General features: G+C 39.0%; 2 protein-coding genes across 3 annotated transcripts; one reads left to right on the top strand and one right to left on the bottom strand.

The window, feature by feature from the left end:
• Nucleotides 1-251: 251 nt before the first annotated feature.
• Nucleotides 252-3,334, top strand: ebna1bp2 (EBNA1 binding protein 2). Its single transcript, XM_023954329.1, has 9 exons — nucleotides 252-456; nucleotides 649-732; nucleotides 851-1,014; nucleotides 1,568-1,691; nucleotides 2,232-2,321; nucleotides 2,427-2,502; nucleotides 2,598-2,688; nucleotides 2,775-2,937; nucleotides 3,031-3,334. Exons 1-9 carry the CDS (start codon nucleotides 361-363, stop codon nucleotides 3,076-3,078), a joined length of 936 nt encoding a protein of 311 aa, XP_023810097.1. The 5' UTR covers nucleotides 252-360; the 3' UTR covers nucleotides 3,079-3,334.
• On the bottom strand, nucleotides 3,213-6,572 carry fam183a (family with sequence similarity 183 member A). 2 transcript variants are annotated; one of them, XM_004068030.4, is made up of 4 exons: nucleotides 6,303-6,525; nucleotides 6,116-6,175; nucleotides 5,929-6,032; nucleotides 3,213-3,584 (listed from the first exon to the last, which is right to left on the bottom strand). In XM_004068030.4, exons 1-4 carry the CDS (start codon nucleotides 6,421-6,423, stop codon nucleotides 3,489-3,491), a joined length of 381 nt encoding a protein of 126 aa, XP_004068078.1. In that variant the 5' UTR covers nucleotides 6,424-6,525; the 3' UTR covers nucleotides 3,213-3,488. The 2 variants fall into 2 exon arrangements, with proteins under 2 accessions (XP_004068078.1, XP_020558144.1); XM_020702485.2 differs by lacking the exon at nucleotides 3,213-3,584 and adding an exon at nucleotides 3,917-4,023 and having other exon boundaries at nucleotides 6,303-6,572.
• Between the last annotated feature and the right edge of the window lie 6,011 nt (nucleotides 6,573-12,583).

The following is a 12,583-nucleotide window of genomic DNA, read 5'->3' as shown; positions in this document are numbered from 1 at the left end:
ACTAACATGTTTGGTGGCTCTCTCCAGCTGAATTTGAAAGACACTTAGGTTTCACCTTGTTTTCTTTTTCTGCCGGTTGAAACTGCGGGTAATATTTTAATTTGGGAAAAAATAAATAAATGAACAACCTTGATAATAAATAAATTACCATTGCATTATTATTCTTGAGTGTAACAGTGGAATGTATTTTCTTTTTGTAGGAACCTTTTGTTTTGATCGCAGTTTTCCACCGGCGCACTCTGCTTGTAGAACTTCCGATGACGTCATTTCTCCCCGCGTGAACGCTAGTACACGTGAGGAAAATCGAAGCGTCCAAAACAATTAACTTTTCTTGGTTGTTTGGAAAGATTTGCCCTCTTTATGGTTATAGCCGTAAACACGATGGAGTCTGCAGAAGAGGAGTCGCTTCTCGGCCTGGATTCAGAGGAAGAAGGCAGCGAGTTATCGGATGGAGAGGTGAGTTTTTATGCTAACCGGACTCAAGCTCTGATAGTTGTTCAGCTAAAAGTTATCATTATATGATGTACGCTTTGGGGATTTGTTTTCCCCTTTTTTAAAAAATTGGTTAAAGTTATTGTCTCTGAAAGATTTGGTCTAAGTGATTATTCTAATTTACGAAAGGTAATGTATTAATTTATTTAACTGTAGCTTCAGGAAGCCTTCACCAAAGGGTTGCTGAAACCTGGAATGAACGTTCTGGTGGATAAATCTAAGAAATTGGTAAACAATGTGGTAAGTTGGTTTTCTTACAGTTTTAGTTACACCTGTGATGAAGCTACTACTCTTAAATTAAGAGAAAAAAAGTGTATTATTTATAGTGCATTTATGTGAACATGTTTAATGGCTGCAGGAGGGGTTAAAAGAGTGTCTTGCTGACTTCCGGAAAGACCTCTCCTGGGTGGAAAGGTTAGACCTCAGCACTCTTCCAGTCTTATCCCAAGTGGAAGGGAAAGTTCCTGCTGAGATAAATGGAGGACCGGATGCAGAGGATGATTTCCAGAGGGAGATGTTCTTGTAAGTGACCACTGTGTTCTAGACCTCGGGTTCAAAGTATTATCATAATCTGGGTTCGGTTATCACATTTGCAAAACATTTCTTTACCCTGTCATAATTGCAATCTGCAATTTGTTCTTACACATTTGTACGACTGCATGTCATTGTTGATCCTAATTTAGAGCTTTGACTAAAGATACTCCACACACCCAATAAACCTGACATTGGTGCTGGTAAAAACACATCATGCGTGTTTTTATTTTTTTCTAATAAAATGACATTTCAAAATATTGAGCTCAGGATTCAGATTTGAATTTTTTTTTAAATCACCGGTGGGAATATTTTGTAACAGGATTTTGTAATGGTCATATGGTGTTCTAGGCTACAGCTTTTTTTTCTTTAAAGGAACTTTTTTTAAAGCAACCATTTACAGTTTTCAGAAACGGGAAAAAAAAGAGTTATTGAAGTTTTGATCTAATGAGGAAAAACAAATGACCAGGTTTGTGTGTTTGTGTTAAACTGAAGTGATGGCTGTTTAAACTGATGATGTCATTTGTTTTGTTTTCTTTTACAGTTACCGTCAAGCTCAAGCCACAGTCCTGGAGGCCCTCCCTCTCCTGAGGAAGCATGACATAAACACCAGAAGGCCTGATGATTACTTTGCAGAAATGGCCAAGTCCGATCAGCACATGCAGAAGGTGACTTGCTTTCATTCATGCTAAAGGGGGTGTGCTTTCTAACATGTTCTAAGCTCCAAACATTAATCATGGATAGTACTTGGCAGGAATGTGGCTTTCTGTTTATTTGTAGCAGATGTCTGATAGAAAAGTTAAGCTGGACCTTTGTAATATGGATGGCTGTGGACCCATAAAGACTAAAAAGCTTTAGGAAGATGCAAATTCATGAAGAAATGGCTTGAAAAATATGGATTACTTGTGTTGATTGTTAGTAATTACTATAGCAAACTGCACAGTTTGCTGAAAGACATAGATGTGGCACAGAAAGGGTCAAGCGGATCAAAACGCATGTGTAGAGAAAGAAATAGCCAGACTCCAGCTGTTTGTTTCATTTTCTTTGTACGGATTTGTAGGTTTTAATTGTTCTTTAGAAGGTTTTCAAATTCACTTCTGTAAATCTGTGGAGACCCTGTAATAGGTTTGTGAACAAAATGCAGTCTTTTACTTTACAGGAGTTGGAAAACAGGAACAAACCTGTTTTGTTTTGTTTTTGTTTTCCAGATCAGGCAGAAGCTGACCGCAAAGCAGATGATTTTGGAAAAGTCTGAAAAGGCCAAGAAACTGCGGGAGCAACGGAAATTTGGCAAAAAGGTTTGTTTTTGCTGAGACTTGTTCTTAACCGCCTCTCACTCTGTAGATACGAAGACGTGTTTGTGCTCCAAATGGTGAGGGAACCTCTGTCTGATTGTTTGCCAGGTCCAAATAGAGGTGATCCAGAAGAGACAGAAGGAGAAGAAGGCTATGATGTCTGCTGTAAAGAAATACCAGAAAGGTGAGGACTTGGGTTTTGTTTCTGTGGCCATGATATGTACTTTGTAATTGTTAAATGCCAAATCTGATGCATTCTTTTACATTTTCTTATTCCAGGAATGTCAGATAAACTGGACTTTTTGGAAGGAGACCAGAAGATGGGTAATAATTCTTCAGGAGGTCCCAGTAAAGCAGTGAACAAAAAAGGGTAAAGCTTCTCCCCTCTGCTTTTTTCCTCTTTTGCTTCTGTCATATTTTCTCTAAATTCCTCTGGTTTTCCCTTGGATTCTTCAGCCCCAGTGCTAAGCGGAAATACAAGGACCAAAAGTTTGGTTTTGGAGGCAAAAAGAGCGGGAAGAAGTGGAACACCAAGGAGAGCTACAACGATGTTTCTGGTTTCAAAGCCAGAGTGGCGCACGCCAAGGGAGGAAAGAAGGGCAAACAAGGAAAACAAAACGTGAGCCACACAGACAAAACCAAAGATGCATTTATTTATCGTTAAATAATTTGTCAAGTTGATGTAACCCGAATTTTTCTTCTGGGCTTTCAGAAACGTCCCGGCAAATCTGTGCGCAAGAAGATGAAAGGCCGCTCGTAAACACCGGCTGGACCTGGACTGTGGTTCTGATCGGAACCTTTTTCTGTCTTTCCAGAGAGACTTGATGGAGACTCACTCATGTGGACTCGTATGGAAGATTCAAACCGCAAAGAGACACAAAAAAAACCCACAGAGTGAACTGCTTAGAGATATTTTAGAACTGTTTTAATCATCAGTGACGGTGTCTCAGCATTTTCAATACTCAAAGCTCATCGGTATCTGAATAAACCTCAGCTGTGATGCTACATTCTCCAAATACTGTTCCCATCTTGATCGGCTCCTGTGTGACATCACGAGTTGTCATTTTTGCCCCTTTCCCCCTCATTAGCACCCGGATGAAACCGCTGAGGGATTTCTCAGCAAGAGGCAGAGCGGACAAACACATTTGAGCCCCTCTGTGTGTTTGTGGTTTATTTAGCCGTTTTTCTGGCATGTTCTGCATGTTTGGTGACATCGGTGCTGACGCGGTGGAAATGAAATCTTTTATCTTGGTGGATCAGTGGGATCTGGAGAGAAGAAAGGACAAAATGAGTTCCTCTAGGACCATTTGAAAGTGCAGAGACTTTAATAGAAACATAGAAACAAACTGCACTCTTAACTATTTAGATTTTCTTCAGATTTCTGTGACAAACACTCTGACATTTTTGCTCCAGTGATAATGTGGGGGGTTAAATGGCATCCCACTATTTTTTTAATTCAGCTTTTTTTCTTTAAGAAACCTATTAAACTTTTTTCAATCCACATGAGTGACATCAAGCTACTGTTTAGACTGTGGTCATCGCCGATCCAGAACGTTCAGGACATGCGTCACTGCAATGGTTTTAGCTGCAAACATCCAGAAGTTGGTGCTGCAGTAAATGAGTTCCTGTTCTTGGATGTAGCAGGATCTTATTGTGGCACATCCATGCACTCAAAACGTCCAAATACGCCGTCTGCCATGAAAACCTTTGGAGAGAGAACCTCAGATGAAGTGTGCTGTTTGATAAGGACAAACTGCAGTCCAGTCATGACCCTCATGAGGACGAGCGTACAGAGGAACTTCAGTCCGTTTCTGCAGAAATTCTTTGATTATGGCAGCAGCTGAGGCGGATGTAGGACGACCTCAGAGTGGAAGATCCTGGATGTGACGGTTCTGGCCTGGTGTGTGTATCATTCCCCACCACGTGACTCAACATGCATCTTGATGCATAAAAGATTCAACTAGCTGCTGATATGGTACAATCTAATTCTTTTACCTGAAAGGATATGATCTATAGATAATATTTATTTGGCATTCAAAACTATCAATAAATAAAAATACATTTGAACAGAAACTTTTTTTTCTGGCAATTGTAAGCAACAAAACCAAAATGTCAATTACATAAGTGTTTCAAACACAAAAAAGTTGGAATTTGAGTTTTTTTTAGACTTGTCGTTTGTGGTTAAAATAAAAATCATTAATTTATTCAGGTATTGTTTGAAGTGCTGTTAAAAAAAAGAGTTATCACATTCCTAATTCTATTATTGCCTTTCGGTATTTGTGGCATAAGTGCGTTCAACGTACTATCAACATGTTTGATTACAATTTCAATAACCATTAAATGTTAGTAGTCAGCTCGAAGTGAGAAAGTATGGTGCACTGGGGTTCTGTCCACTATTTTTGATCATTTTGTTCTCCATGCCTCTGCTTGGTGCAGTGTGATTCATGTACAGTCCCTCTTTCCCACCCCCCTCTGGAGGAGCAGGAGTTCTTCCAGATTCCAGTTGGCTCGTCTCTGCTCCTGTCCTTGGCCATGGACCTCACCTCGGGCTCCCCCAACTCCATCTGGATGAAGTCCATCTGCTACACTATTCAGACATGTAGTTGTAGAGTTAGAGAAGCTCATTCTTCTTTAACAGTCCTGGTGGATCGCCTGTCCATCCTGGGAGAGGATTCCTCATTCATGTGGAAATCCCTGAGGTTTCTTCTTTTTTTTTTTATTCCTTCAAGAGTTCTTCCTTGCTGAGAAGGAGGGTCTAAGGGCAGGGATGCCCAGTTTAGCCTAGTCTGTTTAGTTTAGCAATCAGCTATTTAATTTTGTAACTGACTTTATCTTTAGTACAATTAGTGAAGCCTGTTGAGACAACTGTGTTGTAATCTAGGGCTAGATAAATAAAGCTGAATTAAATTCCTCGCTGTAGTTCACCTAGAGTCAATTGTAATGTTAAGTTGGTAGAAGAAAGCTTGTGATTGGACGTCTCTTTGTTCACATCACGTACATGAAAAGACAAAGACAGTAGAAAAACAACAGGAAGAGAAACTTAAAGTTTACCAGAAATCAGTTATTCCCTTATTAGGTCGATTTTATACCTTTTTTTTAACCAGTATAATCTTGTTTAATCTGTGGGTTTTAACAGATAATACAGTTACTCTCATAACTAGATGATTTTTGGAAAAGTATCTGTATCCTTGACATCCCCAGTGGTTACGCTTGTTCTGCAGGTGTTTGGATCCGCTGGTAAACTCTCAGCAGAAAAAAGCTTTCAAAAGTAATTTATGGGCAGCATAATGATGACCATCTCTGAAGTTAGAATGTCCATTTCATTCTCCCTCTTTCGTTATTAAAATGATCATGCCGTGCAGAACTGTAGTGACCTTTTTCATGAACACACCTGTGCAAAATGCTGTTTGATCAGCACCTTAACACGCCACACCTGTGTGGTGACAGGACTCAAACCTGAGACACGTGTCCACCACGTTCAAGGCTAATCATTCTTGTGAGTACAAACTTTCAATTTTTCAGGTTGACTCATAATTTAGAAGTAAAAATGTAAAGTTGATAGTTTTGTTGAGTAAATGTTGAAAGAAAAGCCTTGTTTTGTTTTGTTTACCAGAGGGCTGGACTCCCATCCTATTTCTTGGCTCTCTGTTTGTGGAGTTGAGTATTTCTTCTTGGGCACCAAGTAGGCTCTGTGCAATTCTTTAATAAAATCCGCTGCAATGGAAGTAGACACATTAAGAAAATAATAAAAAGAGATTGAGAAATAATCTTTTTTTTTTTTAAGATTGCATTCCTACAGTTTTCTGAGACTTCTTCTGGAGGTCTCCTGGACATGGGTTTGTCTGGCAGGATGTGCACTGGAAGAGAAAAGGTTATTTAATTTTAAAAATAAGCACCAATTAAGTAAAACTGAAATTTACTCCAGTTTTTCTTTTTTAAAGTAACCACAGCATGCTTGATTTAAAACCAAAAGAAGTTGCTAACATTTCCTGAAAGGGTTGATGTGGAACTTGGTGTGCTGCTTCAGAAGTTTCTCCTCTTTCTTGATCCTTTCGATGTGAATCGCGTCTTGGGCAACAACAGACGGTTTCTCCTTTTCGGCCATATTGTCATTGGCTGAAACGTAAAGCGTTTTGTAGCGGAAATCCCTGTGTGATTTGGACCCACGTTGCCTAGCAATAGCCAAACAGCTGCTGAAGTTGCAGTAGCGCGATCAGACCACCAGATGGAGACACGCAACCACTACACTACCTTTTTTTAAATCTTGTTTGTTTAACATTCTCTACTCGATAAAAAAAAAGTTTGCCAACATCAAACTGGTTTCTTAATTGTACTTCATCGTTATCAACTTTTTTTAGTGGTGTTATTTGGATATTACAATACTTTTACATCAATGGTCTTATATTTAGGTGTTGGTTTCTGTTGAATTAATTTTTGGGGCGCAGTAAGTCCTTTTATTGTATAAAGTTAAGATGTTTGAATTAACTTTTTTGTCTGTTAAAATAAAACTTTAAAAAAGTATGTATTTTGACATAACATTTAAACAAATCAATTGTTTTCTTTTTTACTTATTCCCCAATTTAAATGCAAAACTCAATGCTAAGTCATATGTGGTCAATATTTTATTCTAACAAAATTTAGAAAACTAAGATGTCGGAGCCCTGCGACAGACTGGCGACCTGTCCAGGATGTCTTCTGCCTTTGCCCATGAGTGGGCGGGATAGGCTCCAGCAGCCCCGTGACCCCGAAAGGGACAGAACGGGCGTTTGAAGATGAATGAATGTGTCAAAGTAGCATGAACATAATTTGAGAAAATAGGTTTGTTTATTATAAAAATGAAGTATTAAATTATGTTTCATCTCTAACCTTGCCTCTGTTAAGCATACAGTTCCTCCCAATAGTTTTTGTCAATGCACTAATTATAGCTCCACTGAGATCCTGTTTAAATTTCAAAGGGCAGTCTTATCCAGTTTTGTCTGGAGTTTAAAAAATGTGTTTAAAAAATGTTATGTTTTGTGTTAATATTGCAGATAAAATGATTACAAATAAAACATTGCAAAGGTTCTCCTGCTTTTGTTTCATTAGGCTACATCTGCAAAGAAAGTTAATAATTATATTAAGTAAAACTTAATTTATGAGTTGAGTTTTTTCTTTTCTTTTTCTTTTTAATTCTTAAGAGTCGAGCCCTTTTTAAAATAAAAGAGAAAATGTCTCTTGGGTACGTTGTAGAAAAATATTTAGAGGTTGGGATGATATTTCATTTCCCCCTAAATGTATACAAAGTAGCAAATTATACTTTGAGGGTGTGCGTTCATTTCTTTAAAAAAAAACAACATATTAATCTTGTTTAGCAAGAACATTCAGTTTAAATAAAAGGTGAAAACAACATTGTCCTTAGGGCTCTGCCTTTTTCCATTTAAATCAGTTTCCATATGAATTTTTTCTTCTTTTTTTAAATTGGCAATTCAAATACAATGCAGATACCTCAAATTGATGTCTCTGGAATAAACTACTGTGTGGTTCCCTGGAAAATCAAACTCCTTTTAGAAGTCTTGTTGAAAATATTTGGAAGTTCTTGCCTGCAGCAAACTCACCTATTAAACTCAGAGCTGGATGATTGAAAATGTCCCAACATTGTCAAACTGACCTAACAGACTTTCAAAAAAGTATCAAAACTGTGAGAGTTTGTTACTGCATTGTTTGAGCAGAGAGTAGGGTGGCATTGCCTCTGATATTTGATCTGAGCACGCCTGACCTCTCCTGCTCCAAAATGACAACAACTTCACATTTTGTAAACCAGCCTCATCAATTAGATAGTTGTTGGGGATCCTTCGCTGCCAGCTGATGTCTCAATACTCGCATCCACATATTTTTATTTCCTTTTTATTTGGTTTGCCTTGCTTGTCTCCACCATCCTTCCAGCTTTTCTTCCTACATTCAGCTCCATCTGTTCCTCTAAGAGGCAACTGTTGTGTTCCATGTGGCTTTATTTATGTTTTTGTTAACTGTATGAACAGCATGTTGGTGCGTGTGCGCTTTTGTGGCTCTGACGGCTTAATAAACGTCGGGATGCTCAACTCCAGGTTCCTGCCTCGTAAAAGGATTCATGCTTTATTGGCCCTGTGGGAGACATAATGGAAACAAGTAGCAACTCGGACACTGGAAGGGCTTGGCAGATGATTTCATTGTTGCACGGGTAACAAGTCCCCCATAGTGTTGGTGCTTTTTTGTGTGTGTGTGTGTGGGGGGGGGGAGTAATGTATTTTGGGAATACGGGAGGCCTTATGGTGCCGAACTTTGTTCCCCGGCTTCTGTCAGAGTCAGGGCGTGTTACCGTCAAAGCAGCGTCTGCAATCTTCAGGCAGAAAACAGTTTGAGTTTCTGGAAACTCTACTTGCTAAAGGGACATACAGATGGTGCATGACAAGGATATAAACAAAGTTCACAGCACAAACATGCAACACAATGCTTTTGTGTGTTTTAATAGCTTCTGTTGAAAATTGAGTTTTTCTTTGTCATTTAGTGGGGAGTTCACTTTATTGTGGTAGAAAACATGACACTTGGGCAAGTGTGATGTAGTGTAACATTAGACTTGTGAAAATTCGCTGATTTTTCTCTTTCTGTGGCTTTTTATCTGCGCACAGCATCACCAGACTGTTTATTTCTACCATGACAAAAGTCATAAAAAATAAATTTTAAAAATCCCCTTGTGAAGAGGAGGGACCAGACTAAAGTGACCTGGGGCAAAACACTGGATTCTCAAAATAAGTTATGAACACAATAAAAGAATCATTTTTAAAAGAGGATAACAAAGAAGTGCAACAAATTCTTCAAATAACAAACTTGTACTAAAATGCACATTGATCTACTTTTAGAAGCTAATAAAGTTTTCTTCTGGTAATCACTGCAGATCCTGTTAAGGGTCCCATCAGTCTCTGCGTTTGATCCATCCACTGGGGTAGCAGTGAGCTGCAGCCACGCTTTACAATCGTTTGGATGAAACCCCCAAACCAGCCAACTTAAAGATCGACTCCGATTATCTATTGGTCTTTTGTGGAAGTCTTCCAAGAGGTCTTTAATTATGATTATGCCGTTTTATGCCTGTTGTCTAGGACATAGCTTACCGTTTGTGTGGAGCAACCCTGCCCCCCTTACAGACACCCATAACTGAGAGCTCTGTTTACACCCCCCGCGCTAACTTACAGCTCCCACAACCCCCACCTACCATTACCGGTGCAACAGAAATGGTGAGCAACACTGGAGTTATCCAGCTGTACAGTTTTGAACCAGAGGCCAGTTCAAGTGAGGAAAAGGAAAATGTTCATGGATCTATTTGTCTGCAAGTGGATACACTGGAATGGAGTGGAGCAGGAAGCTTTAGGCCTGCCCAAAGCGTTTTCTACATCACAAATACACCTTCTTTTTTTAAGTGTTTTTTTTCATCTGCTCCTGATTCCCAACAATTTGAATAAAGAAATTTTAAGCTGAATTGTACGTCTTTGTGCCTTCAATTCTGAGAAAAAGGCCACAAGATGCAAAAAAAAAGCAAAATTTTCATCGGTGTGGGACTTCAATGCTGAGTATAAAGCAGGGAGGACTTGGGCCTTATTTTTAGAGACTTTTGTATCACTCAATCATGTATTTGAACCCACAGCCTATTAGCCTCAGGCTAGACTCTCTTCCACTGGGCCAGTAGTAAGGTACAACCAGCCAAGAAAAGTTTGTTTCTAGAAGAAAGACTATTATTTTTGGGATCCTCTGAGAACAGAACACTGTCTGAGGCCCACTGTGTCCCTTGTCTTTCACAGGACATGATGGACGCACGTCCAAAAGTGGAGGCTAAATAGGTATCGGACCCTGACCCTAAGCCTGTCTCTCTCAAAACATAAGGCTTCAAGTCCAGAGACACAGACACAAAGGGCTTCTCTTCACTGGGGCCAAAGGTGTCATAAAGCCAGGTATGCTAATGAACATCCTTTTGTTCCAGCATTGTGCTCATTGACACATTTCGAAAGGAACCGAAAGTCCAATAACAGAACGCCACTAAGGTTCATATCATGAAGCGTGTCCCCTCCAATCGCACCTCTCCAGATTTCACTGTCATTGATCACAAGTGTCACCCTCCAGCACCCATCTTTTCAGGGACGGCAAACAAAACAGCTGTGTGTAAAGGCAACAGAATCCCATTTCTGTGTTCGGCTGAAATATGCTGTGGATGTCATTCAGATAAGAATGCAATTTCCAGCAAATGAATAGACGTTTATCAGTCCAAAATGCAACAGGAAATACAGCAGAAGTTTATTCAAAGAGCATCGGCAATTGCAAAAAAGTTATTTCTAGTGAAGGCTCTGAACAGACTATCAAAACATATTTTAATGAGACAAATCATCTTTATTTGATCTAAGCATCCACCAATGATCTTACATTCTTAAATAAGATGTGCGCTTAGAATGAAACACGCATTGACTTTGAACAAAATCAGGAGTTCACCCTCTTTTTACCTCAACGCATCTCTTTCAGCTACAAACCTTTTCTTAACAAGCCATTTTTAATTACCACCTGCCCTTCAAGACAGCTTATTAAGACCATATCATGTATTATTCAAGCTATTTGAACTTCACCACTGCTTAGACATCCAAACGGACGAGCAGAGCACTCTCATTCTTATCACACAACATCTAATCCTCTCAATGATGTCTAATGAAAACCACTGATATTTTCCCCGAGTAGAGTAATGTTTACTGAGGTCTTTGACCTTCATGAAATCCCTCTACAAGACTCTCCGTTCTGGCAGCTACTGACCTTTTTAGATGGAGAGTCAAGTGCTGAAAGTCAAAGAAAGCTGTAACATTTTCAATCGAGCACCACTTAAAAAATATGCACAGTTTTGATATTCCTGTGGCACTTTAAAAAATGTTAAACAGGCTAAAATAACCTGTGATGAAGGAATGATTATGGAAAATTGCACAAAAGGTTTTTTTTTTTTTAATTCAGATCGTAAGGATGGAAAATTAAAATGTGGTAAAGTTATGTACGAAGAATTCAGTGATTTCCTGTGAAGACCGTGAGAACGTTGTTTTGTGGTTTGACTTTGGGCCCTCTTGTCTGCACTGTCTGTGGCTGCCAGTCAACCAGAACATTATAAGAGCAGATAAAACCCCATCTATCTGAACCTTTTGTCTGCTCATGCTCGGTGATAATTTATCTGGGCTTTTTATCAGATTCTCCCGTTTTTTCTGTGCTGTGATTTCTATCTTTTCTCTTAAACAACTTTTTTGAAAAAGTGTGTTTAGTAATAAAAGCAGTTGCTCTTGCTTTGGAAACTACAGGTGTCTGCCGATCTTGTGTTCTGGTTTGTTTTGATTGTCAAGTAGGTTTCTGGAGCTCAGCGGAGACATCAAGCTCGTGGGAAAGCTGTGTTACCATCAGATGTCAGCTTCATGTCACCATTTCTCTTGTCTATGATCTCCTGTTTAGTCTCAGCAAAGGAAACTTTCTCAGCTAAAGGACAAAGATTGCTGCAGCATACAGAGACAAACCGTGTTGCCAAGGACAACGAAAATAGTGCTCCACAGACAGACAATAGATAAGCGGTAAATGAACCATTTTGGTATTTGTTTTGTAAGTTGTTCTGTTTTCTTTTATGTGCATCTTTCAAAAATATTCAAGTTAAACCTCCCATGTAATGTGCAACAAAGAGAGCCCAAACATTAAAGGTGAAGTTAGGGAGCATACTGTTAATGCGGTTTGTTTTTGTTGCGTTTGTAGTGTGAGTAAAATAATTACCTGGCAGATCTCTGTTGTGTCTGCCAGAATTATGGCTTAGGCGAAACTTGACAAAGATCTGAGTATGGGTAGCATATGAGAACAAAATTCTATAATTTCAGAAAAATTTACTAAAATGTGCTAAATGTACGTTTCTTATTCACTCTGAAAAACAAATTCTCCATTTTCTTAAACTGTAATGAAACTAAGATTAGTTTGTGTTTGAGAGTAAAATGCCAAATTGGTGATGTAAAAAAAACAACTATGGAATGCATGGAATTAAACGGATGAATGAAATGACATACAGAGGGGTTGGGACAGCCAGTTAAAGCAAATGTTTCTTTTTCTTTTTGTTCACCAGTGATTATCGGCACTTAGGTAGACTTGGACATTACCAGACTGCAGCCTTTTTGAAAATGAGTAATGCCTCAGGACAAATAAGCCTTCAAGTTGTTGGAGCACATCAAACACTTTTTTCCGATGGTGGCAATTAGATAACG

The sequence above is a fragment of the Oryzias latipes genome, chromosome 4 (assembly GCF_002234675.1).
Source record: "Oryzias latipes chromosome 4, ASM223467v1".
NCBI lineage: Eukaryota > Metazoa > Chordata > Actinopteri > Beloniformes > Adrianichthyidae > Oryzias > Oryzias latipes.
The sequence above is the reverse complement of the archived record's forward strand: the minus strand, read 5'-3'. Positions and strand labels throughout refer to the sequence as shown.

Excerpts from the sequence above, each read along its gene's own strand:
- ebna1bp2 (XM_023954329.1), top strand. The coding sequence starts at position 361 with ATGGTTATAGCCGTAAACACGATGGAGTCTGCAGAAGAGGAGTCGCTT. Across the intron at positions 2,322-2,426 it reads AACGGAAATTTGGCAAAAAG|GTCCAAATAGAGGTGATCCA; the intron begins GTTTGTTTTTGC and ends ATTGTTTGCCAG. Across the intron at positions 2,689-2,774 it reads AAAGCAGTGAACAAAAAAGG|CCCCAGTGCTAAGCGGAAAT; the intron begins GTAAAGCTTCTC and ends TGGATTCTTCAG.
- fam183a (XM_004068030.4), bottom strand. The coding sequence starts at position 6,423 with ATGGCCGAAAAGGAGAAACCGTCTGTTGTTGCCCAAGACGCGATTCAC. Across the intron at positions 6,176-6,302 it reads CATCAACCCTTTCAGGAAAT|TGCACATCCTGCCAGACAAA; the intron begins GTTAGCAACTTC and ends TTTCTCTTCCAG. Across the intron at positions 3,585-5,928 it reads GATGGGAGTCCAGCCCTCTG|ATCCCACTGATCCACCAAGA; the intron begins GTAAACAAAACA and ends TCTTCTCTCCAG.